The sequence below is a fragment of the Micropterus dolomieu genome, linkage group LG03 (assembly GCF_021292245.1).
Source record: "Micropterus dolomieu isolate WLL.071019.BEF.003 ecotype Adirondacks linkage group LG03, ASM2129224v1, whole genome shotgun sequence".
Taxonomy (NCBI): Eukaryota; Metazoa; Chordata; class Actinopteri; order Centrarchiformes; family Centrarchidae; genus Micropterus; species Micropterus dolomieu.
In genome coordinates, this window is record NC_060152.1 from 11,504,763 (window position 1) to 11,529,114 (window position 24,352).

The 24,352-nt window shown below is 40.6% G+C and overlaps 2 protein-coding genes across 3 annotated transcripts; one reads left to right on the forward strand and one right to left on the reverse strand.

The window, feature by feature from the left end:
- Positions 1-972: 972 nt before the first annotated feature.
- On the reverse strand, positions 973-20,978 carry LOC123968577 (adenosine receptor A1-like). 2 transcript variants are annotated; one of them, XM_046045434.1, is made up of 3 exons: positions 20,933-20,978; positions 3,342-3,711; positions 973-2,427 (listed from the first exon to the last, which is right to left on the reverse strand). In XM_046045434.1, the coding sequence occupies exons 2-3, from the start codon at positions 3,707-3,709 to the stop codon at positions 1,575-1,577; spliced, it is 1,221 nt and encodes a 406-aa protein (XP_045901390.1). In that variant the 5' UTR covers positions 3,710-3,711; positions 20,933-20,978; the 3' UTR covers positions 973-1,574. The 2 variants fall into 2 exon arrangements, with proteins under 2 accessions (XP_045901390.1, XP_045901389.1); XM_046045433.1 differs by lacking the exon at positions 20,933-20,978 and adding an exon at positions 15,664-15,727.
- Positions 6,461-13,118, forward strand: rps19 (ribosomal protein S19). The gene is made up of 6 exons (XM_046045435.1): positions 6,461-6,485; positions 7,314-7,384; positions 7,604-7,704; positions 10,296-10,479; positions 11,206-11,260; positions 13,064-13,118. The coding sequence occupies exons 2-6, from the start codon at positions 7,314-7,316 to the stop codon at positions 13,091-13,093; spliced, it is 441 nt and encodes a 146-aa protein (XP_045901391.1). The 5' UTR covers positions 6,461-6,485; the 3' UTR covers positions 13,094-13,118.
- Positions 20,979-24,352: the final 3,374 nt, after the last annotated feature.

Below are 24,352 nucleotides of genomic sequence, written 5' to 3' on the forward strand. Positions count from 1 at the left end.
ACCATAGCAATGATACTATTCAGCTGCTAGACCTGATGACAATTGCACCATCACAGTGATCATAGAGGGTGATTATTAAATCAATAGACATAAGCAGAAATGAGATCGGAACAAGCCAATATTCCTCCCTAAGTTTATGACATGCAGTGAATGTTACATAGTCTGGCCAGTAATGACTGCAAGAAGTCTATGAATTACTCACGCGTCTTCTCCCTGATGCTAGTTTCACCGATTAACGTCCTGGAACGGGTCCACATTAGAGAATTCCCCGTTTATGACCCATTTATGACAGTCATATTTCATTTCTACGAGTTGTAGTAGATATCCCAGTCCATCCAAACAAAACTCTTTATATTTGTGGTGGCTGTGTGGTGGATTGGACACATGGATTGGTGTTATCCAGCTGTGAAGCCAACCCTAATGACTTGGTGAACACAGCTTATGTTCACGGGTCTTGGCAGTGTGACCCAAGCGAGGCAAGGAGGTGTGTACAGAGTGGCGGTACAGCATGAGGCATTGATTGAGGTGCCTGGATGTGTTGAATAATCAGAAAGCAGAGAGGCAGACAGAACAATTGAATGGGCAGCCAAGCCAGGGAGGCTGGGGAAATTTAGTTTTTTCACTTTTCTCTTATCAATAATGTGTTCCAGTCAGGGAATTTTTTTTTTTTGTCGTGATGGAAGACATACTGTACTGTGTATTTTCTGAGTACATAAAGAGGAGATGAAAACAGGGAAAGACATGATGAATAAAAAGATAAATGAAAAAAATAGACACAAGATCTGTAAAAAGAGCAACAAGAGAGGTACTCAGAGAAGAAGGGCGAGGAAGAGCTGTTCTAGGTTGATGAGAAACAGAAAAAAGAAGAGCGAAAGTGTCATGCTCATGTTCCACGCGGAAAGAGATGGATTTCTTCTTTTTAACTCCATCAGTGATTTCTTAAACCAACTCAGTTCAAGATGAACAATCCAATTAGTGTGAGCAAGGCCCTTTTTATTACAAGAGCATCACATTGTATTACAAGTTTAATCAAAACAGCTATGAAGATTGTGTCATAACCAGGTTAATTATGTTTTCCCTACAATGCTGCGTTCTCTCTGGACTACTATGTTATTACTGAATGTTTAATTAAATGCTGTCACTCATATATCTACATCACTGGTGGTTGGCTTAGTAGACACTTAAAACAGGCTTAGAATAAGACCCATAGGAAGAGCAGTCAAAGAAAACAGACATCTGTGATCAGTATAGCAGTCAACAGCTGGAGACTTAATTTTCTCACTGACATTTGGTGTGGGACCTGATAATTAACTGGCCTTTTCATTTGCGAGTTATTCATAATGCCTGTGAACAAGGTTGCTGATTCATTAAAAAGCCAACAACAAACAGGAATGTGCTGTATTTATTTGTCTTTGGGCCATAAGCTGTTTGTTTCAAAAACTAGATTTTTCTTATACACACAAAAAAGGAAGGAACATTGTTTAAAGAAAATATGCTATACTGCTTGAAGATAATGACAAATTTTCGGTGAACAGCTTAGATTCATTTATTCCAGATTCCAATTGGTCAAGAAGTCAGACCTCTGGGCACACTTTGGCTTTAAGGGAGTGTTTGGCTGAAGCCCATGGAGCTGCCTGCACTGCCTCACACAGGGCCATACGGACAGATTTTCCTCTGGATGGGGTTACTGCAGGTGGAATGTGGGGAACAGAAAGAGGAAAGGATGCTCGTTCTTCCCCAACTTTTTTCTTAGAAGGAGTGAAGAGGATTGGGGGCACGAGGCTGTACAGCTGGAAGAGGAACACGGCAACAGCATGAGCCCAGGCAGGAAGATTGGTACTGGGGGTGAAAAGCAAGAGAGCATGGATAATATGGAGCGGCAGGCACAGCACAACTAAGAGGGAGAGGGATAGAGACAGAGAACGGACCCGGCAGGAGTCCTTATTCAGGGGATCTGTATGACTAAAAGGAGTCTTCCTGGGCTTGATGCATAGCAAATCGAGGTAAATGGCCAGCAGGCAAAGCAAGGGGAGCAAGAACACTGTCATCCCATGGACATAGACTAGGAACTGGGGACTGAGAATGTTGTCAGGGGCGCACACTCCCCAGTGGCTGCTGTGAATCTCAGCGTAGGTGAAGTTGTGCATGTCTTCCACATAAAACTTTGACAGGAATCCTCCGTATGGAAGGTACTTTCCAATGATCTTGCGGTCATGGTGGTACTTAGGGGAAGGGGTAAGATGGGGTAAAGAGGTCGTCCAGTTGCCAGGCAGCCCAAGCCCAGCTGTGCCCGGACCAGTCCCACCACGTCTCCAGGTGTCGAGGACGTCCGAGCTGATGAACTGGGCGAAGGAGGACAGAACAGAGCCCACCCAGCACAGCAGAACCACACACAGAGCTCGTTGACGGGTCATCACTGAGGAGTACCTGGCATTCACAAAGTGGACAAAATTATTTGATTGGCATACTAAAACTGTTCTCAAATGCCTTAAAGAAGGAAATGAACATGAGCAGATATAAAGTTTCTACATTGCCTGGACACACATCTCGCACCAAGAATAAAGAACTCGTCCTATCAAGAAAGGGGCATTTTCATTTTTTTATTAATTTCTGACTTTTGCAAGAGTTGCTAAAGAGCTGTTGATCTGTTTTAACAGCTATACTATATCTACACATATCTACTATTTGTAAGCATCTCAATTGGCCACAAGGACTGCTCTTGAAAATAGTTCTGAATGAACAAAAATCCAATCTTAATTACATCTTCTGGTTTACTTTCTGGCTTTGGGAGGGAGGGAGGCCTGAAGTGAGGGGCTAATTTTTTCAGTTGTCTTTTTTAAAATAGACATAATACTGACTTTCTTGCACCGAAAGGCTGGTTTTGTAGGTCACTGTCAATCAAACATCTAAGAGCCCCAGCCTATTGATATTTACTCGCCCTGTCTCTCTCAGATGGCAGTATAAGAAATGCGTAATAAAAAAAAGCCTTAGCAGCACTGAACAAACAGCATACAATGGCACTTCTTGACATGATTGCTGCTTTTTTTTTCTTTTACCTTATATAGATTTTCTTCCTTTACAGATGAAAGCATGGTTGAGAGTGTTGGTTGACTTTTGCCACCCACATATTCACCCTCTCCCACACATACAAGAAAGTATTGAAGCATTATATGTAATTGAAATTTACAGTATGTGATGCTTTATTATATTTCAGAGAAAAATATTATGTAAGGTATCTAATTGGTATTTAATTTTTACTATGTTAATATTTGACACTTAAACTCACAATCTATACTTATTCTTCTACTGCTTAAACTGATTTAACCCTCTTCTACGCTCACCTGTCTGCCAAGTGATGCTGCAGGTGGCTGTCCAGTGTAAGCAGCATCAACAGGAACATGGTAAACTGCCTGACCAGCAGGGGGCAGCACACCAAGGTTATGCAGGTGTACAGACACTGGGGCGTTCGCAGGTTGAGTAGCACGGTCACAGGAACCGCGACTGCACCCCCTACAGCCCCCACCCAACCCAGGCACAGCCGCAGACAACAAGTGACACTCCGTAGTTGGGGCCCTGCACCCTGGGTTCTCTCCTGGATGTCAGCCACTGTACTGCTGCCACTGACCGCCATGCATAACCTCACGCTCACCACAATTACAAATACAGATAGGATGCACTGGCACAGGGAGTACAGCCACATGAATTCCATGTCTGGGGGAGATTTAAAAAAAAGACAGAGAGCGAGACAGAGACTGATAAATGCAAATAATATATTTGATTACAGTTTAAAAAGTAATTACTGATAATGATGTGAAAGAGCAGAAAATTACAGAAAAATGTATCGATGCTTATGTAAATACAGCCTCATTCACTCTCACTCCTGCCTCTTCCCACACGGCTCTTTCCTTGCTGTGTTAACTTGCATTGTCAAAGCAATGTTCGGACATAGAGAAAGACAAAGAACCGAAAGAATACAAATGAGAAGGAGTGACAAAGAGTGGAGGAAGTTTTGAGGTTAAGTATAGGGGTGTAGGTCAAGGCAAGAGAGGGAGAAAGTACAGATGAGGAAGGATAGAGAATGATGAAGGTTTGTGCTAGGGGCAGAGAGACGGGCAGGGAAAGAGTAGATATTTTGATAGGTATAGGAGAGCTGTAAACGTGCCTGGAGAGTGAAAAGGTCAGGCCAGACCAGATTTGACAGAACTTCTCCACTGAGGATGTGAGCGCCATGCAAACACAGAGCAACAAGCACCAAGCTGGGTGGCAACATACTGTTAACACTCTCTTTTTCTGGTCTTTGTTTTGCCTCTCTTCTCCCTCTGGCCCACCATGCATCATTTGCACACTCATACTCTCTGAAACACAAATAGACCTAAACATTTATGCATAAATACATGAGCACTGACGCTCACAATCACACAAGAGCACACTCCCCCACCAATGAGTAATTTCCAGCAAATGCATTAAAAAATGATTGGCAGCTAATTTTAGTGCATTTTCAAACAATAGTCTTGCATAGAGTAGGGTAGATAAATATTGAAAAAGCAGATTTGCAGCAGCAATGTGACACCTGTCCATTCCACGTAATTAGTTTGACCCTTTCAGAACATTTGGTGTTAGTTGTCACTTTTCCATAACAATCATTCCCGAAATAACCTCTTTATACCACTTCATAATCACTTTACACAGTTGTCTCCTGTCTCACCACTTGAAGGGCCTAAGCTAAATTGATTTACTGAAGTAATTAATGGAGTTTAATCCACCCTGTGTGAGTTTTGCAATTCAAATTGGTTGCTGGTCACTCCCAGTGTAATTAATTGCCTTAATTAATCAATTAAGCTCTTTGAAACAACATATAAGGCAAAACCTTTAAGTATGGTCAGTGGTGCCTGGATGTTGACAATGATAATAATTCCAAAGAAGTAAGTTAAGAAAAAAAGGTACAGTTACCTGTTGTGAAGCCCTGCGATGACACAGATAGTTTATACAAAACTCTATAATATATTCACTGAATGACTTGGCTGCCTTTTTATTTCCCTCCAGTATCTCTATCTTTCCCTCTCACCTCTTACTCTAAACTGTCTGCCCCCACTGACAGAGTATAAACCTGATTCATAAACCTCTGCTTATCCACCTGCCTTCTATCTCTCTCTCCTGTCTCTGCAAACATATCAATTGTGTCAATGTTGGAGCATGGCTGCCCTTTCCATTGGAAATGTGCAAAGGGCAACACCACCTCTGCCAGCCACTGAACAATGTAAATAAGGTACACACAAACATACACACATGAGCATGGCCTCACACAAAAGTAGGGTTTATTCTTTGTTCTCATTGCAAAAACCTTCTCACTCCGATTTACTTTGAATCGTCTAATTGTCTCTTCATTTGAGAGAGACAAAGTAAAAGAAGAAGCAACTCTGAAGGCAATGTGCTTTTTGATGGAGTGGGCATGAGTTGGAGGTGATATGGATGAGCAGAGATATCAAAGACATTTCACAGTCTTATTTAAAGCCATTGTTCCATTAAATAAAATAAGGATGCAGCATTAGTGTATGAACTTTTGCTAGGATACAGAGGGAATGCATGCCCTCAATAAACAATATACCTTTAGGCTTATACTTTACAATATCCATGTTATTCCTCCTGTGATCTTAGATAGTCCATTTAATAATACATAATAGTGTACTCTCCAGCAAAACTGACAAACAAACAAAGCCTGGAGCTTGAAAACTAAGTGTTGTTTGCTCAAAAAGTTGACTTTACATGCAAATGACCTTAATCAAACTGTAGGGCTGACAGTTATAGCCTGGAAAATATGCCTATATTTCCAAAAAATCACCCAAGCATATCAATGTTTATACAATCATTCTCGCACTGTCTGCCAAAAGGGCTGATTTCCAGGCAAGGGAACACTGAGCCCAGTCGAGGGAGCCGTATTTCATAAAAACACACAGACAATACAAATCAAAAACTGCTGCAATTAATTACAGTAGCCTATGTTTATTGGTTAATTGTAGAAGTGGAGACTCTGAGGAATGCAGGGTGAATGCAGATTACACAATCAGAATCATAATAAGTTAACTCTATTAAAATAAATGATAAATGTATGCTTTTTGTGTGCACTCAATTTAAAGATAGTGTTTGTGGCACCAGAATGTAGCCTACAGCCTATTTCAATGTAACATAATAATAATTGCCTCTCTCGTTTTGCGTTACAATTCTAGATTTAATTGTGCAAGGTAATAACACAGTAAAAAGCTGTATGTTGATGACTATGGGCTATCCCAAGGCTCAAAAAGATTATCAACAAATTTTGTTTCAGCTTCTCTGAGTATTCACAATTGTCATGTGGTCGGTGGACTGTGATGAGCTGAATCGGTGGAAAAAACAACGCTGTAGTCTCGCGTAATGGAACGTGATTTGCCCGTTTTAACATGGGTTGGAAACCCCATTTCACCCTCTTCCCTTCGCTGTCCACAAGCAAGGTAAAGCGCTATTTTCAGTCGTCGGTTACATGCTGCTAAATTGCTTTAAATCTTTAGCATTTACCTTCAAAATGTAGTCAGGCAGGATATAACACACTTGTTAATAAAGTGGTTGAGCTTTGCGGGAGATTAATAGACATGTATATTTGTATTTTGCAAGGATTTTAGTTGAATGCTGCGCTCATACTATAGGTCTGTTAGTAATGGCTGCCCCCATGCTACCTCGTTGAGGCCTGCTAGCTGGTGGCTAGCTGTCACTATTTAACTTACTATTTATTGCATTTATGTAAAGTTGATATACATTTAGCCAAAACATTTATTGCGTGCAGCGTATTGGGATCTCAGTGAATTTTCTTTTTTAAAGGTTTATGACTTCGGGTCATCCTGAGACGGGTCCCGTAACGATAGCTAACTTTAGTTTAGCACTCATCGCCTGCTCCAAGGGAATCTAATGCCGGTTGAACTTGTGTTAACGAGAGCCCCCATACATGTATCTGTCTTAAATTGTACCCTTGCTACTTGGATTGTTGACCTGGCGTTTCCTATTTAGTAATGAAAATGTAATCAAAAGTGAAGATGAGCGGGTCTGGCGTGCCCATAACGTCGAAGCAGCTGATGTCGATAACGTTACTCCTCACTCGTGTTCTAAGTAACGTTAGATCACGTTGTTTCCACAGGCCAGTGAACAGCTTAATTGTTAATTCTCGTAATCAGGAGAACCCAACTCAGTCTATTCCTAGTGCATGTCAGATGTGACTAATGTAACGTTAATGTATCTTAACGTTACATGTGTTGCCTTTTTACATTCCATATCTTCTACAACGCTAGATGCCAGGTGTCACAGTGAAAGACGTCAACCAGCAGGAGTTTGTCCGTGCCCTGGCGGCTTTCCTGAAGAAGTGAGTATCTTGTTTTCCCCACACATCTTATTCTTAAGATTTCAATACATTGTGCACCCACGAGTGATTACACAACGTTATACTTGTGGACTTGGTTCCATCCTTGTTTTATGACACTGTACCTCTTGTTGTACATAGTGCTATATTTTAGAAACTTAAGTATTTGTATGGCATACTGTTGTGGTTTAGTTCTCACTGACATTTCTTGCCTCTCCACAGGTCAGGAAAACTGAAGGTGCCCGACTGGGTTGACCTCGTCAAATTGGGTAAGCACAAGGAGCTGGCACCCAGTGATGAGAACTGGTTCTACATCAGAGCTGGTAAGTCCAAATATTTTAATTTTAGTTTCTCATTAGCCATGGGCTGTGTACAAAATTGCAGACTAACATAATACAAATAACATTCATTCCAAGTATGCTAAGTATGATGTCAAATTGAGTATGTAGTGTGTTCCAACTGCATGGTATGATGATTTATGTACATGAGAAATACCCAAATGTATACTAGATTAGCAGGAATTTATTCAGACTTTGCAATGGCAGTAAAATGAGAAACATCTCGGGACATTAATGTGCAGTTAAGAGGAACTTTATGTATATATTCGTTCTGTGTTTAACACTAAAATATTGATTTAATAATTTAAAATGATACTGTGAAACATAAGTAGTAGAGGTTTTTGATTTTACATTTGTAATAAACAATCTTGATTCAGTGGTAGCTGGGACAGTCATGTGAGAATGCATATTGCTGTAGTACTTTCCTGAGCATGGTATGTGATCAGTGTGTACTGAATTAACGAAATTTAACGATTATGTAGTACACAGTATGTGACTTGGTGTTAGTTAATGTTTGCCATTTTAGCTTCCAGTGGGAGATTGAGTTTATATTGCAACTTTGCTGTTTCAAACTTTACTGTTGCTGCTCTAGAAACATCATTTCATCATAAATTGTTTAATTTTTTAAAAGCTATTGTTTAGTAATGGGGAAAAAAACAACTGATAAGAATATTGGTAGTAAAACCAAACCATTAGAGTATTTAAGAATACTAGTATAGCTTAAAATCCTAATGAATACCCATTTCTAGTTTCTAGTCTAAGTTTATGATTTTATCACTCACTCACAGTTAACAAATCCATTTTCCTGGAAGAGCGGCTGTCAAACTGTTTTCTATATGCGAGAATGTTTGTTGCTTTACATCTGACAAGCTATGTCCTTGTTTGGATTCTTTTACAGGGCTCAACGTTAAACTTTTTTGCAACTGGCCCCACTGGGCCAGTGGGGTTGAAACTTACTGGCCAAGACAATTTTTACTGTCCCTCCTTCCAAAAGTGTTCAATTGTTTATTAAATACATCCTGGATATAAAAAAACTAAACAAATGTAATCACATTTAAAATTAAAAAAAATAAAAAGGTTAAAACAATTTACTTTAAAACAAAACATACTAACAGGCTCAAACATGACGTGCTCTCCTACTGACAGCCATTTATGAAAAATGTACACAGAGCAGCAGACACGAGTTGCCTCTATCCTGATGAACAGGTTGCCACGGTAGTGATCTGTCAATCACAGGTAGTCCTGTCCAAAAGCATACGCTGCATTATCGTCTATTTTCCCCTAAACAGGACCATAATTTACTAAATGAACATCATGCTGTGTCGAAGAAGACTTGAAACTAGCGACTGAGACTATAAACTCATTTAAAAGTGTTTACTGAGGTAATAAATCAGCTGAGAAGTAGCAACATTTTACCATTATTTCTAATGGAACTCGGCCCCTGCTGGCCGTTACAGAGAATGCAGCAGAGAAAGTTCTGTCTGCATGGCTTCACTTTCGACCCAGCAGTTGCTGCATGATTGAGATTAGAGAAATAACATTTGACAACCTCTCGTCACTTAACTACAACTCTGGATTGGACATCGGTGCGCGCCAAGAGCTACAAAACAACTGCAGGATGTTGAATTTCTATTTTTTTTTTTATATAAATACTAATGTCTTTGCACTGGCCCTGTTTTAAAATATATATATATATATAAAATATCTCAAGACAACCAAAATTGTTAACTGCTAATAAATAAGTTTGTTTAGGGGCAAGTAAATATTGACATGGGGCAAGTATATTTCTGACCCACTTGCCCCAAATTGGCATGTGAAGAAGAGAAAAAACTAACATTCTACCCTGCTAAAGGGATGTATAAATATGTGGATTTCATGTTAGCGGATACGTCATCTATGCAGTGTTAGCTTGCTTGTCTTCATAAAGGCCAGCACAGAACCCTGTGATTTGATGCTCAATTTAAAAAGTGGCTCATGGAATGTTTTTCAGTGTTCTGCATAAACAAAGCTTTAAACCTAATGACTACTGTCAACCGTACTAGGGCCAGTATTCCCACAATCCAATGAAGGTTAAAATCAGGGGCAACTGGACTTGGTTGAAGGACGAAACATCTTCCAGTATCTTCAACCAAGTCCAGTTGCCCTTGATTTTAACCTTCGTTGGATAACTATGACCTGGATGACTGAGAATCTTCATAGACTTAAATTTTAACCTAATAAACTACCTTTTTTATTATTATTATTATTAAACGGTGCTAAAACAAAGTCAGATGGGGGAGAACTTGTCCTTTGGTTTCCAATTTTAAGACTTAATTGTTTATTGCCGTAGGTTAAATGTGTAACTGAAAACAGGTTTGAACTCTGTGGATGGGATGTACAAGTTCACTTGATTTTTCACTTCAGTGCCTTGCTCATGAAATATGAAACCTCACTTCTCATTCATTTTCCTGTCTGCATTTCTTACCGAGGTCACACCCCCACTTATCCAACATCTCTATTTTACCATGGTGAAAACCCTCTAAGCAATGTAATGGAACTGACACCACATAAAAACATCCCCTCTTCTTCTCCCACAGCATCCACAGTCCGCCACCTGTACCTACGTGGAGGTGCTGGTGTTGGCTCCATGACCAAGATCTATGGAAGTCGCCAGAGGAACGGTGTATGCCCTGCCCACTACAGTGTAGGATCCAAGAACGTTGCTCGTAAAGTGCTGCAGGCCCTTGAACTGCTGAAGATGATTGAGAAGGATCCCAATGGGTGCGTGCCTCCATCAGTTGTGTCCCCTAGATAAGATCTTGCATAAAAATACGCACATGTTGACTTCTTAATTTGTTAAAGGTAACCTGTTTGGCATTTAAGTGCCCACAAATCACAGTAATTGTGTTGAGTTTGTTTGAATTTTACAATATGACCCTTTTGGATATGTATGTTTAGTCTTTGTAGAGGCATGTATTTGGCATATGCACAATATAGTGTTTCAAGGCTACTGTGGGCACAGTAGTTGGGTACCCCCCTCCACACATATGGTTATTCATTCTTGGGATACTCTGTCACAGATGGTTCTTAATTTCCCCTCTGCATTTCCAACTTCAAATGCAGAAGCATGACATAAAAGAGCCCCATTAATGGGATGCTGGAAAACTGAAATCTCTAAATGCATAAGCCTGAATATTGCTTCGACTTTGCTATTAATATGTATTTGCACTGTATTGAAAGGACTAATTGATGGGCTTGATTTGTATTGAGTTCAAGTGGGCAGAAAAATGAAATTCCACTTTGAATTGCCTTTGTTTCAGGGCTAATAATGAGTGATTTTTGTGTATGGGTGGAGAATTGATGTTTCCCTGAATGTAATACTGTGGCGTAAGGAAGTAGTTACTGCAGACTTGAGCATTTTGTGTATTGATTTTTTTTAAGTTATGAAGGGTGATATATTGTCCAATTTTTCTGTAATAATTTTTTGCTTTTATCCATTTCCCTCAGTGGTCGCAAACTAACCGCCCAGGGAACCAGAGACCTGGATAGAATTGCTGGCCAGGTGAGAAACTAATCTGTCTTCACTAGATATTATGTTGACATACGCACAACTAACTTGATTATTTGGATTTTGGTGAAAGTCCAAGCAAGATTGTACCACTTTACCATTTATCTGAGACAGTTAATACTTGAACTATTGCGCATGTTATGCATCTGTATCCCCCCCCCCACAGATTTCATCAAAGTACATAGACATTTTTTTTTTTAATTACTTCTATTGTCTATAGTATGCCCAGAAAAGTTTGGGTGTGTCACATACTACTATATATGCATTTACTTGTACATTAGTATGTCTTTAATGAATTACAACACCTCCAACTTGCCCCTATCTCTGCGTCACCGCCTTGCCATGAGTAATTATTGAAACACACTGCTGCTTTGCATCTGGTTGAACTTTGTGAACAGAATCAATAGTCAAATAACGCATTGAGCCACGCTAAGCCTTATTCAGTACATTTAAGAGATGAACTTAGTGTCTGTCAAGCAATATGTGTTGTCTGTTTACGGCCTTGGTTAAAGCTAACACGGCAGTTGCAGTAAGAACATTTCCTTGAATCCCACCAAAACCTTCTGACCTGTGCCTCTACATATTTGCTACTGTCTCGGTAATGAGAAAAAACCCATTTCATTAAATAATGAGATCTAGTATGGTTGCTAAAGCCTGGTCCAATCTTCTGCTTGAATTTAAATGCTCCAGTATTCGGCTCCACAGATGAATCATTGCAACCTCATGCTGGCCAGCCAAGGTTGTTTTTACTGACAGAGAGACTGGCATTTCATGTGACGTTCAGATGCTCGGATGGTGCCTTAAGCGTGTGTGATCACAGAAATATCATCCCTTTGCTTTGATGCGACACCTTGTCTGTTACGGGAGTACATGGCCCCAGTGTCGCTTCAGCATGCCAGGCTTTTTAAAGCGCTTGTCCTTTAGGCAAATTTGAGTCTGCCAGCCAAGTGTTATGTGTCTTCTGTGGCACACTACTGGAATTGTTTGTTCGCTCTCAGTAAAAAACAAATCGCAGTTGGGCCTTGTCAAAAAATCAGGAGAGCGGCAGCAGTGTTGTGATAATTCAAGGGTAAAAGGGGTAAACATGAGGAGGGAATTTCATGCTTGGCAAGTCTGCCGTATGGCACCAGTTTTCTCCTTGTTTACCCATGCTAATGAGCAATATGCAGATGAGCAGACCTGGGCCCAGCCCTGCCTACCTACTGCACAAAACTGGCAGGAAGCATGTTGGTGTGGCTCCGCTACCTCCTTGTGAATCCCCCGTGTGTGTTGCAGATTCTGATGGCTTTGTAAGAGATTGATGCTTTTCCCCTTGTAAGTGAGGTTTCTGCTATGTACTGTCAGTGGGCTATTCATGGTGTTTTTGGCAATTGGAACACAGTAAAGTGGTTCTCTTCCAAACTGTGTACACTCTAAAGTCCCCATGAAATTGCATTTTGATAGCATCTTACTCCCTTAAGTTGCACATTTCCTGTTCAAACAATGTTGTGGTGGGCCTTTATGTGCTAAGAAATTTACAAGTAAACAGTAAACCAGTTGAATATTAAGCAGATGGTAAGATCCATTTGATCTTGATTGATATAAATGAGTTTAAATAGTAAGATCTTTTGCACCAAATATGGCAAAATGATGAAACCATTAAAATACAATCCCCCCCCCCCCCCCCCCCCCCGCAAGTAATTGGATTTAGATATAAAGACAACACCAGTTTTCAAAGGAACTACATCACCTGTCTGCTGCAGGACTTAACTTGTGTATGTCTCATGCTGTCTTGTTTTTGTCTCTCCCCCCCCCCAGGTTGCAGCTGCAAACAAGAAAACTGTTTAATAAATCTTTTTTGGACAAAGTTGAACACTGTGTCCTCCTTTGTTGGTAACTTATGTGTACAATGAAAGTGTTTCTGAGTACATTGACATTCTGCTCAGTATTTTGAAGTCTGTTCACCCCTGTCTAAGGAATAGGTCTTTGGACTCATATGTCATTGCCATTGTTCAAGTTAAGCCAAATTCATTAAAAAGGCTAACGTAGTTGACCTGAAACTGCTTGCTTTCAATAGCAAAGCAAGCTGCTGCGTGAAATCAACCCTAGCTGGTTTCTGGATGCCTGGTTTAAATGTCTAAAGGGCAGCAAATTACCATTAGATGTAGTGTTTTCAGATCTTCATATCCTCGAACCAGCAAAAGCTCACGACAGGGTGCAGTTTCATTAAGCAGTTTGAAAAGGCTTCCTAAGAGCTGTTCATCAGTAGCCAACACGTTCTGTCGCAATACCACTTTCACTTCCATAATTTTTTTTTCTGCCACTGTGTTCATGTATCAGATGTAGTTTGTACAGATTTGTCCATAATACCATGACAACCAAGGAAAATTGTTAAAAGGCAGATGATTACATTTAATAAGCAGCACAGTTGGTGGTTCAATAGCTGGTAAGGAATGATGTCATGATTTAAGAGTTTCATTCAGGGCCAGAGTGCCACCTACAGACTCTACAGCCAACAACAATTCTTAAACAAACGTGACAGTGTTACACCATTGAAGGAGTATTGTACACTTACTATTTTACACTGTGCCAAAAAAAAATTAGAGATTTGGCAAACTGAGACAAGAAATTAAGCAACCATATTAAATGACTACAGCATTTAATGTGTGGCTAAGGGGTTGCTTAGCTCATTGAAAGCAGGCCTTTATTACTACATCATGTGTCTAATTTAAGCAGTCTAAATAGTGAATGTGTTTAGGCTAGAATCCAAAACCAGTCTCTTCCAAAGTGCAGGATTTTGAAACATTTGGGTTTTCAGTTTGGTCATGTTAATACCACTTGTGTTTTTCTAATTAGATACACTTAAACGTTTGGTTGCATAAAACTCGATCTGAGAGCACTTGACTGATTTAATTTGGTGGTGCTTCTGGAATCCTGCAGAGGGTGCCAAAGCCTATAGAATATCTATCACTGCTATACATGCGCTTTAAGGTGATTTGCCTCTGAGGTGCATTCACCGGTATTTAAAGCAGCAGCACGAATATACATCTAATAGCATCAGCCTATTTCTAAGGCATGCTGAACACCTCATTATAAATAAATGCAGTATTTTAAAAAGGCTGACAGTTCAAATATAAATTTCAGGTGCAGATAAAGGGGATTTATGGCTTAGTTGATTTTCTGTTATCAGAAGGTTCCCTGAATATGTTTAGCTCTGTCTTTATACTTAATATCCAACACTCCTCTAATTGTGTTTTGCAACAGCTTCAGGAGCTTTTTACAGAGAAATGTAATACGCAGTGCCAATTGACTAAAACGTCCAATCGGTTTCCATTTCCAATTTGAGCCAGGGGAGCTTCATGTGCTGGCTTTTTTTGTTCCTCAGCTAGCCTTGAGGCAACAAAACTACAACCACCAAATATGAAGGGAGGGGGGGCGTGCATTGTTCACTTATCTGTGCCCCCTTTGAGATAATACAGATTGCTTTTATATTAACCCAATTCATGTCCAGATTCGAAGAACAATAATCGCAAGGCATTGTTTGCTGACAGTGCTGAACTGTTGTTCACAGGCTGCAGTGCTCGCTGTGTATGTGTGTTTTGTGATGACCAAGCTTTTGGTCCTTTGTTTGCAAGATACCGTGTGTTGCAGATCCCTGGACGGTGAGCCTGTTGTTTGCCAGTCTGTCATCCACTGTATCTGTGTTTACAGTACACACAGCACAGCACACAGAATGCAATGCACGCTGCCCCATCCTATGGGCTCGTCTGTTTTTATAATGTCAGTCATCATAAAGAGTCTCCATCAATTATTCTGCACGTCTCTCAGGAAATATTAATCTCGTCTTTTCATACACCCCCCCTCATTCTCTCAGTCATCTCCTCCATCTCCCTGTCTGTCTGTCTTCCGCCTCCCCGCTCCCTCCTTTTTTCATTTGAAGACCAGCTGTTCCTGAACACCTGAACCAATCGTCTCTCCCTCCCCTGGCCCATCCTTTTCTCCTTCCCCCTTTTCTTACTTTGTGATCCCTCTTTTTCTTCTACCCTGTAATTTGGAAGAGAGAGAGAAGGATAAACATGTCCTTGAGTTATAGAGAAATGTGTGGAATCCACCAGAGGAGGTCTGCCATATCTGTTCACTCGCTACTGTTTCACTGTGTATGTGCGCGTGTGTGTATGCTCACCTGTGTGTGTGCTTTGTGTATCTGGTGTTAATGTGCAGCGCTTTTCAAGGCAATTTCAGCTCCACTCAGTCAATTTGTTTATGCACTGATTTGTCATTGTGTGCTGGGTAATTATCAGCAGGCTTCACTATAGCAATTACTGCTGTGGAACAATTACCACTTTAACAAATACACATCCAAGTGGTTTGTCGTGCCTAGTGTGTGTACGTGTATGTGTGGAGGTGGCTGCACCTACTTGCTCTCCCAGTTCTTTGGCAGCTCAGCTTGATCATAGTGAGAATGGATGCAGACCTGCCTCTCACCTCCTCAGGGCTGGAAACAGCAGATAGCTAAGAAATGTCTCTGCTGCGCAAGTCTCTCTAAAATAGAACCACTATCAGGAGAGCTCCTACACACACATACACACATTGTCAACCCACAGCTTCATGCCCTGTGGCATGTTTTCCTCTAAAAGACTAGACATACCTCAGAAAGTTTCCCAGCATTCCCAGTCTCTGGCATAGTGAGTTAAATTGGAGTTTTCTTGGCAAAGCTGACACAGATCCCATAGAATACGCTTCTGTTTTAGCCAAGATAACATCAGCGTTTCCTTTCTTATCAAAAGCACAATCCTTTGTTTCCGTTCAACTTTTGTTGACTTCAAAACCTCAATCTCATTTAGTTTTGTGAGTGCGTGTGTAAAAAATACTTTCTCTACTGAAAATGTTAAGCTAGGTTATTTAGTACTTGTGAATATATTCTCTAACATTATGCATAATATACAATACTCCTCAAATTGTGTATTGCAACAGTTTCGGGAGTTTTCCACAGGGAAATGTAATACGCAGGGCTAATTGACTAAAACGTCCAATCTGTTTCCATTTTCATTTCCAATATGGGCCAGTGGAGCTTTATGTGCTGGCTTTTTTTGTTCCTCAGCTAGCCTTGAGGCAACAAAACGACAACCACCAAATATGAAGGGGGGGGAGTGCAGTGCAGTGTTCACAGATATCTGTGCCCCCGTAGATACCGTGTGTTGCAGATCTGATAACAGCGCTTCCTGTCACACAACACAATGCTTTTCTCATAAAATACATTGCTTTCTTATCAAAACCACGATCCTTTGTTTCCTTTCAACTTTTGTTGACTTAAAAACCTCAATCTCATTTAGTTTTTTTGATTGCACGTGTAAAAAAAATACTTTCTCTCTACTGATAATGTTAAGCTAGAGTATTTAGTACTTGTGAATGAATTGTATCGTAAAAGTTAAGTCTAAATTAAGTGTTGTTAAACAAACCAGTGGTTAAACCATCACAGCAGACGCAGTGTACAGCCCCGCACGGTGTGTTTATGCTGTGTGGCGGGGGTCAGCCCTAGTCGGCAAAAGTGTGTTTATAGAAATTAGTCTGAGGCCAAAAGGTTGGTGTTGTTTTAGTAGAGAGCTGAGCCGCTGCCGTCTGCATTACAAGTCTGGGAGGGAGAGAACTCCTCGGCTACAAGAAGCCCGGTTTACACACACATCTGTCCCTATGGGTGTGTAAGAGCTGATTGATGGATGGGTTTGGTTGTTTGTGTGTATGAAGGAGAGAATATGTTTGGCCTTGCTGACTTCCTGGATAGTTCGAGTGTTTGATATACATCTGCCTACTGTATGTGTGTTTCTGTTCTGTGTGCTGTCAGCTCTAATCCCTCATCCTGTGTTTGGCCTGAGAGCAGGTGGTGTAAACATACATCGTGCCGCTCAGCCTGCCTGGCACCACAGGGCACTGCAGCACTGCCCCAGAGCAGGTGTGTGTGTGTGTGTGTGTGTATGTGTGTGTGCGCGCGTGCGCGCGTGTGTAGTCGAAATACCATGTGTCAGTGACTTTTGGGTCTCTGTGAGTATTGTGTGTCTCCTTAGATCGCGAGTCTGAATCCCCTGCACCTGTCACAGAGGGTGGGGTGCAAAGGGAGGATGACAGGGCACAGAACAGATGCTGTCTACAAAGCCAGCAGAACTGACTGAATTGCACAGTGTGTCTTTATGTGTGTGTGTGAGAGAGAGTAGGCCATATTATTTCTGTGCTGTGCTTGTGTGCGCACACACTACATCAGATCAGAGCTTTCAAGTCATTCATACTTTGATGCTGCGGCCCTGCGCTTTCTTCATCACAGAACAAAAGACTGACAGAGGGAGACAGCCAGACACCGGTATGACACCGAATGGCTGTGGAGATAGTTGACACAGTGACAGACTGAGATAGGAGGAAGTGTGTTTGTAGCTCTGTGCTTCATCATTTCTCTATCTCTTACAGTCTGCCCCTATCTGTCTGTGGGAGGGAGGACATATCTCCAAATAAATGCCAAGCAGAGGTGTCAAAGTGACCAAGTATGAACGTAACCAACAGAGTAGCCTCAACTCACTTGCCAGGCCCGTTTCTAAAAAAACAGATTCTCCTCACCCACAGACCTGACAGGTCTCTTTCCTGTATTAACTGAAGATTAGGTTTAGTATATGCATGACAAGATAGTTGATCCTCTTTGGCATGCTCCATTTACAATGAGTGGTTGAGCTAACCTTGCACTCTGTGGCCTTTTGCGGAGTTTAATGTCATGTTGGATTTACTGTAAACACAAGCCCTTGAGTAGAAAACTGTTCACTTCTGGCTCATGGCAGTGACAAGCTGGAGAAAATGTATTCCAGGCTAAGGTGTCTCCAAATTGTGGCTGCATGGTCATAAAATCAAATGAAATATATCTTTTTTTAATAACCAAAATCCAATTGATCAGCTATCCCTGTCAATTAAAAAAAAATAAAACAAACATGTCATTTCTGCTACAATTTGCCTTTGTTCAATTTAAACTTAAATTGTCCAAACACATTTCAGGCATGAACATTTCCAAGATTAGCAATGAGATGTCATTTCATTCTTTTACTTCCACAGATATGACAAATACACTAGTCATGGCTGAGTCAGACACATGGCATTGTTAGAATGGCAATGTCAGTCGGTCCACCACTTTGGTCCAGACTGAATAAACTATTACATGAATTGCCATGAAATTGTGCTCAGACATTCCTGATCCCCAGAGGATGAATCATATTGACTGTGTTGAACCCCTGACTTTTCCTCTAGCGAATTAAATATCTTGCCAACACTTGTTGGATGGATTGCCTTGATATTCACAACAGTTATTAGTTACATCTTTAGAGGATACATTCTAATGACTTCTGCGATCCCCTGACTGTCAGAGCTTTCACGTATCTTGTCAAATATCATGTGGGTGACTTAAATTCTGTATTACAATATATTGACAAACATTGGATGGTTTGCTGCGAAATATGTTACACACATTCATGTTCTCCAGAGGATAGTTTGTAATAACAAATAGTCATCACTGGTCAGAATGTAATTTTGTGAGATACTTGCAAAACTAATTCCCATCAGCCTCAGCTGTACTTTACTGTTTAGTGCTAATGTTTGCTTGCAAACATACTAAAGTAAGATGGTGAACATGACAAACATTATCTGCTGAACATCAACATTCTTGCATTATCAGAGGCACTAGCATGGCTTTAGACTCTTGCTTCATTCAGCATATTGTAGTTTAAGTTAGAGACTTAAGAGATGCTTAAGTTATGCAGGAAAACTTTTTCTGACTTCACACCCTCATTCCTTCCTCTGTTTCCAGTGAATCCGTGCCTCTTTTGCCTCCTACTCCCTCCTGCAATCTAAACCATACCACAGACTCTCATTTTCTCACAAAACTAATGATCTTTCTACTTTAACCTTTCTATTGTATGCCAGTGTTCCCCTCTTCCTGTTATTTTCTTGCCCATATTACCCTTTCATATTACCTTTTCCTTTTCCTTTTCCTTTATCCCTTAGTACCATTGCTACCCTCGCCCCCTTCCCCCAGCCTTACCATTTGTCATCAGGACTAAAATTCCTTAGCTTCTTACATTGCCATTGTGTCATACTCTGCTTCTACTAAAAATGTTCTGTGCTTTTGACAAATCCCTGAACCTCTTTAAGTCGTATCAAACATGGAATCAAATGAAACCTTTTCTTTTCTTTTGGGCAGAAACTGATTATATGCACATCTATGTGCATTTCTAAGTAATTTTTAAGTAAAGAATAAGAGATAGATGTGGCTGACAAAACATTTTTGTGGTACTTTCTTTTACTTGACTATTTTCATTTTGTCCTACTCTGTACTACATCTCAGAAGCAAACATTTTTCTTTATACAGCACTACAGTTATCTGACAGCTGAGCTTTGATTAAGGTTTTACATAGAACATATATGATCAGCTTATAAAATATAGTGCATTGGTAAAATTAAACTGCCAAAAAGTACTATCTTTACATTGACCAGCTACAACAAAACATGCTGCATACACAGTAATATTTCAGTAACAATAATCCAATAATACACACTGTGAGGGGCTATTCTGCCATCCAGTCAGTATGTGTCTTATTAATTGTTACTTCTGATGCTTCTGATAAGTCAATTTTTAAGTCAATTTTGTTGATAATACTGTGAACACTTTAATGCAGAGATTTTATGCATGTGTATTTACTTTGATGTATTGCTGCTTTTACAGAAGTAAAGGATCTCCATCACTGCTAACACTTAAACCAGTTTATCATTTTAAGGAGGTATGTACCAAAACAAGTGAATCTAAAATATCTAACAGTCCCATATTGCACATGAACACTGAGAACAGTAGGTCAAATGTATTCCAGAAAATCTGTCTCTAAATGTGTCTGCAATGTTTAAAATGGACAGTTGGATTAGTATTTTAACCATTTGCCGGTCTGTTGTCTATGTTTTGGCTAACCTGGGGATTGTAAGACTTTGTGGGCAAGAGAGGCCCTCTTGGGACTGTTTGTTCTTACGAATATTTCCACCTAATACGATCTAGATAGCAAACCTTTAGTGATTCCTCGCATGCAGCCTGTCTATAGCCTCAGCGTGATTATCTCGTGACTTGTTAACATGTTTCTCAATTGAATTTTGTGGAGTAACTAGATGAGCTGCACAAATTCAGCCACATGCAACCAAGACTGGCCGTACCACCAGTGTACGTGTTTGCCATTTACTGGACATTCTTTCATTGTGTTTGTATGTACACGTATGAGTGTGCACGTGTGTTTTTGGTGCAGTTTTGCAGAGTTTAGGGAACTTAGGCTTCTGTTGTGCTATTCTGTGCCATACTTGTTTCTTACACACAGTGAACTCCTCAGCTCAATCTGATGTCCTCTCCCCTCCCTCTGGACAAATAACAACATGGCCTTGTTTTGTCTTCACCACCTCGGTGTCATGTTCCTTTCTGCATTTCTACCATACTGTAACACTTCTATGTTCATTCTGTTCACTCAATATACTTGCTATATTATTCTTATGGTTTTCCTTTCACTTACCAGGTTTTTTTCCCCATATGTCCGTGATCCTTTGCCACTCATTCTAAGCACACAGTTATTTAAAAAAATATGTCCTTGGACTTCAGTCTGTCAATGGGCTTTTGTTTGTGTATCTTACCTCCCTGAAGTGATGGCGATAAACATGACTATCCTTCACTGTTGTCAATGGACTACTGTCTTCCCTGCGTGTGCATGTTTGTGTCAGAGAGTGAGGAGAGACAGGGAAAAAGTGTGTGTGAGAAAGAGAGAGTAAAAACCACGTGCGTGCGTGCAAAAACATTGTGACAGAGAGGTGAGGTTGTGTTAGCAGAAATCTTATTAACTGCTGAGCTGCTTTCAAAGCTTCCTTCTCTCTTCACAGTTCTCCGTCAAAACATCTCCTGAGAAACTTCTTTGCTCTGCTCAGTCCCTGACAGGAATAAATGGTGTGGTTTTTTGTAAAGCAATGCAAATTCTCTGCATTTCTGCACATTTCGCAAAAAACAAACATTATTTTCCAATTTCACCTAATGATGCCAGATACAGTATTTTGCAATTATGCTGGTTTGTGAGCTGTGATTAGGTGCCTCTTGGGACCTGTTGGAACTGGGTTAGAGATGAGCTGAGACCAAATGCTGCATTTAGACCACTGACAACAATTATGAAATTGTACTGTGTTCCTCCATAGAAATCCAGGCACACCACAGGGACCCCTCTTCTGACAGAGCATTTAATTTGACGACCAGGTCCTGCTTTGTGGCAGAGGTTTGGTGCAACATTAGGCTAACATTATGCACTAGCCGCCGGGCCTACCGAACACGGGCAGGCAGCGCAGCACAGGGTCACGCCTCTCTGGGTCCTGAAAGAGAGATTGTTCTTCTGGTTTTTCTGTCTCATTTTCTCTTGTCATTATTTCATTTTTTCATTTTCCATTATACAGTTTCTTCTCTCCCTCTTTTTTCCCATCTGGGTGTTCCAGCTGAGGTCAATACCCACCACTCCGCTGTAGCACCAGGACACAGGAATCTCATGAATTGCAATGAACCAAACTGCCAGGCCCCCTGACATTTGGAAATTGTGTGTAAAACTGAAGTTAATTTAAATGTTTTGATTGTAATGTAAAGAGGATCCATCCCATGAATGCTCATTTAAATTTGAAGAACTTTTGAGAACAACTTAAAGGACAGAATCAAGAACTTTGATAATTATAACAATTATAATTGCTCCTTTTCCCATTGTGTCATATTGTAATACATTCCAGCTGATAAAGTGCTTCAAATGTTTTCCCTTCACTGTTGTTTCTCCACAACACAGTTCACTGCACAAAAAGTACAATACACCAATTGTCTTTTGATCCTTCAGACCAACCTTGCATGCTTATCAGAAGTGTAGTTTATCTGTTCTGTTTGTGACAAAGTGTGTAATGTTACACACACAGCTAATCATCTCTTTCAGCCACTGTCTATCTGCCTTTCCAAACCAGCTACTGAAGTTCAAGGTCTGACCATCTATAAGATTGGCCTGAGTTTATTCAGATATGCTTGTCTGGACTATTAGAGCTTGTGTGGGCTCTTTTTTTAATGAGTGAGGACATAGTCTTATCTGGTTTTACACCATTTTGCAGCCTTCCTGAGTAGATTATTCCACTGTCTGGCCTCTCAATCTTCTACTTTTGCCCAAAATGATTTTGCTGACCTTTCTCCCCACATTTACTCTAACTCTCCTCACTTTGTTGCTGTCTGCTTCTGCTTCCTACATTTTACCTCTTAGCCCCCATCATCCACCCACCCACATATGTTCCTTTTTCTCTCGTGCTACTCAGCTTGTGGTCCTGCCAGGAGGCAGTGCATGCGTTTGAGGAGCGTAATCTGCTCTTTCTCCCCTTCCCATTTCCATTTCAATCCACTGTTCACAGCTGGAACCAAGGCACTCTGCATGCAGATGAGCAAGACTTGACTTTTTTCCAGAATGCACATTCAGACAAGAGATGGGCAGGAGCATGGGGGGAGGAGGAGGTAGAGAGAGGGGCACCAGAGGTAGAAGAATCAAAAATTACGTGAATAAGCAAAGCAACAGTTGCTGACACAAGGAAATCATTCAATTTTCCCATTCAACCTTACACAGGTGCACAGAGGAAGATGAAATGGGTTTTTTTGCGTCACAACACCTTTCAAACAAAAACAAAAACAAGACAGTGACAAGAAAATGTAGTCAATCAATCAAACAGCATGTCACGGCATGATCAAAGTAAAACAAAAGTAGTATAAAACAAAACTGTGCTGCAACAAAGGTAAGGCTGTGTGTCAGATATATGTTAATACTACACATCAGTATAAAAGTATTTCTTAAAAACACAAAGATAAACAACAGTTTCGATGTTGCTCTTAGTGATTTGAACTATTCATGCTTAAGAAATATTTCAATATGACCTTGTGTGAAGTGAAAATCTGCTTGTAATTTACATTAAAAACGGAAGAATAGAAAATGTGGTGAAAAGAACGGAGGCCCTGTTTGCTTGGAGGCTGGAAACCTTTCAACTAGAATTCCTTTGAATAATCAATGTACAGAATTACACAAAGCTGATTCACTCTCTGAATAAACCAAAAACAAAGATTCAGTTTCATACGCTTCCTGCTCGCGGGGCTTATAACACATTATTATCAGAGACCATCTCTGTTCCCCTCTGCCCAAGGTCAATTGCTTCGTCACCCTGCCTCAGATCCTGACAGCGATGACAAGTGACCACGATGTCATCAGTGGGTGCGTGACTTAACAGCCAGGCCTGTGTTGATGACATCAGAGTTCTGTTTAGCGGTAGAAGATGAGTCATATTGGACTCATGATCAATGAATATGGAGGATTGTTTTGGACTTTATGCAGTCATGTGATCCGCCAGTACCATCCATTATAAGGGATGCAGATACAAACACACAGTAATTGATGTTATTGTTGTGGGCTGGGGCCCCTAATGTACCCTGCTCAAGTGCTGTGTAGCTGGCCACTCAAGTTTCAGTTGAATACCATTTATGGCAAAAACCATCTGCTGCCAATTGATTACAAATATATGTATTGATTTGAATGGGCAGGCTCAGCAGCAGAAGTAATTCACTCATAAGGAGGGCAATGAGGTGTGACAAAATGTGCTGACTTTAATATGGCTGTTTAATCTTTAATGCCAGTGCCAATGTCCACTCCTTGAATTATAAAGTGTTTTAAAATTTGTTTCTCTTAAAATCACAAATAATAAAAAGACATGCTCTCTGTCTATGTGAGTGAATCAGCAGCAAATTAATGTAACTAAAAGTCCTCCTCTCCCTCCCCACATGGCTGGCCTCTCTTGTTCTGCCACAGCGGTGTGATAAACGGCCTTGCAACCCGTCTAGTTCCCATTGGCAGCCCACTGCAGTATTGCATTAAATCTCATCATGCCACCCGTCCGGCCCAACCCAACAGGCCAAGCTAGACAAACTGCACGGCCAGTCAGAAGTGCTTTTGCTTTTATCGACAGAAACCTCCTCTTACTGCCATTTCTCCTTCCTCTGTTCCTCTCTCCATCTCT

Excerpts from the sequence above, each read along its gene's own strand:
- rps19 (XM_046045435.1), top strand. The coding sequence starts at position 7,314 with ATGCCAGGTGTCACAGTGAAAGACGTCAACCAGCAGGAGTTTGTCCGT. Across the intron at positions 7,385-7,603 it reads CTGGCGGCTTTCCTGAAGAA|GTCAGGAAAACTGAAGGTGC; the intron begins GTGAGTATCTTG and ends GCCTCTCCACAG. Across the intron at positions 11,261-13,063 it reads TGGATAGAATTGCTGGCCAG|GTTGCAGCTGCAAACAAGAA; the intron begins GTGAGAAACTAA and ends CCCCCCCCCCAG.
- LOC123968577 (XM_046045433.1), bottom strand. The coding sequence starts at position 15,700 with ATGATCAAGCTGAGCTGCCAAAGAACTGGGAGAGCAA. Across the intron at positions 3,712-15,663 it reads CCAAAGAACTGGGAGAGCAA|ACATGGAATTCATGTGGCTG; the intron begins GTAGGTGCAGCC and ends AATCTCCCCCAG. Across the intron at positions 2,428-3,341 it reads CAGCATCACTTGGCAGACAG|GTACTCCTCAGTGATGACCC; the intron begins GTGAGCGTAGAA and ends TGTGAATGCCAG.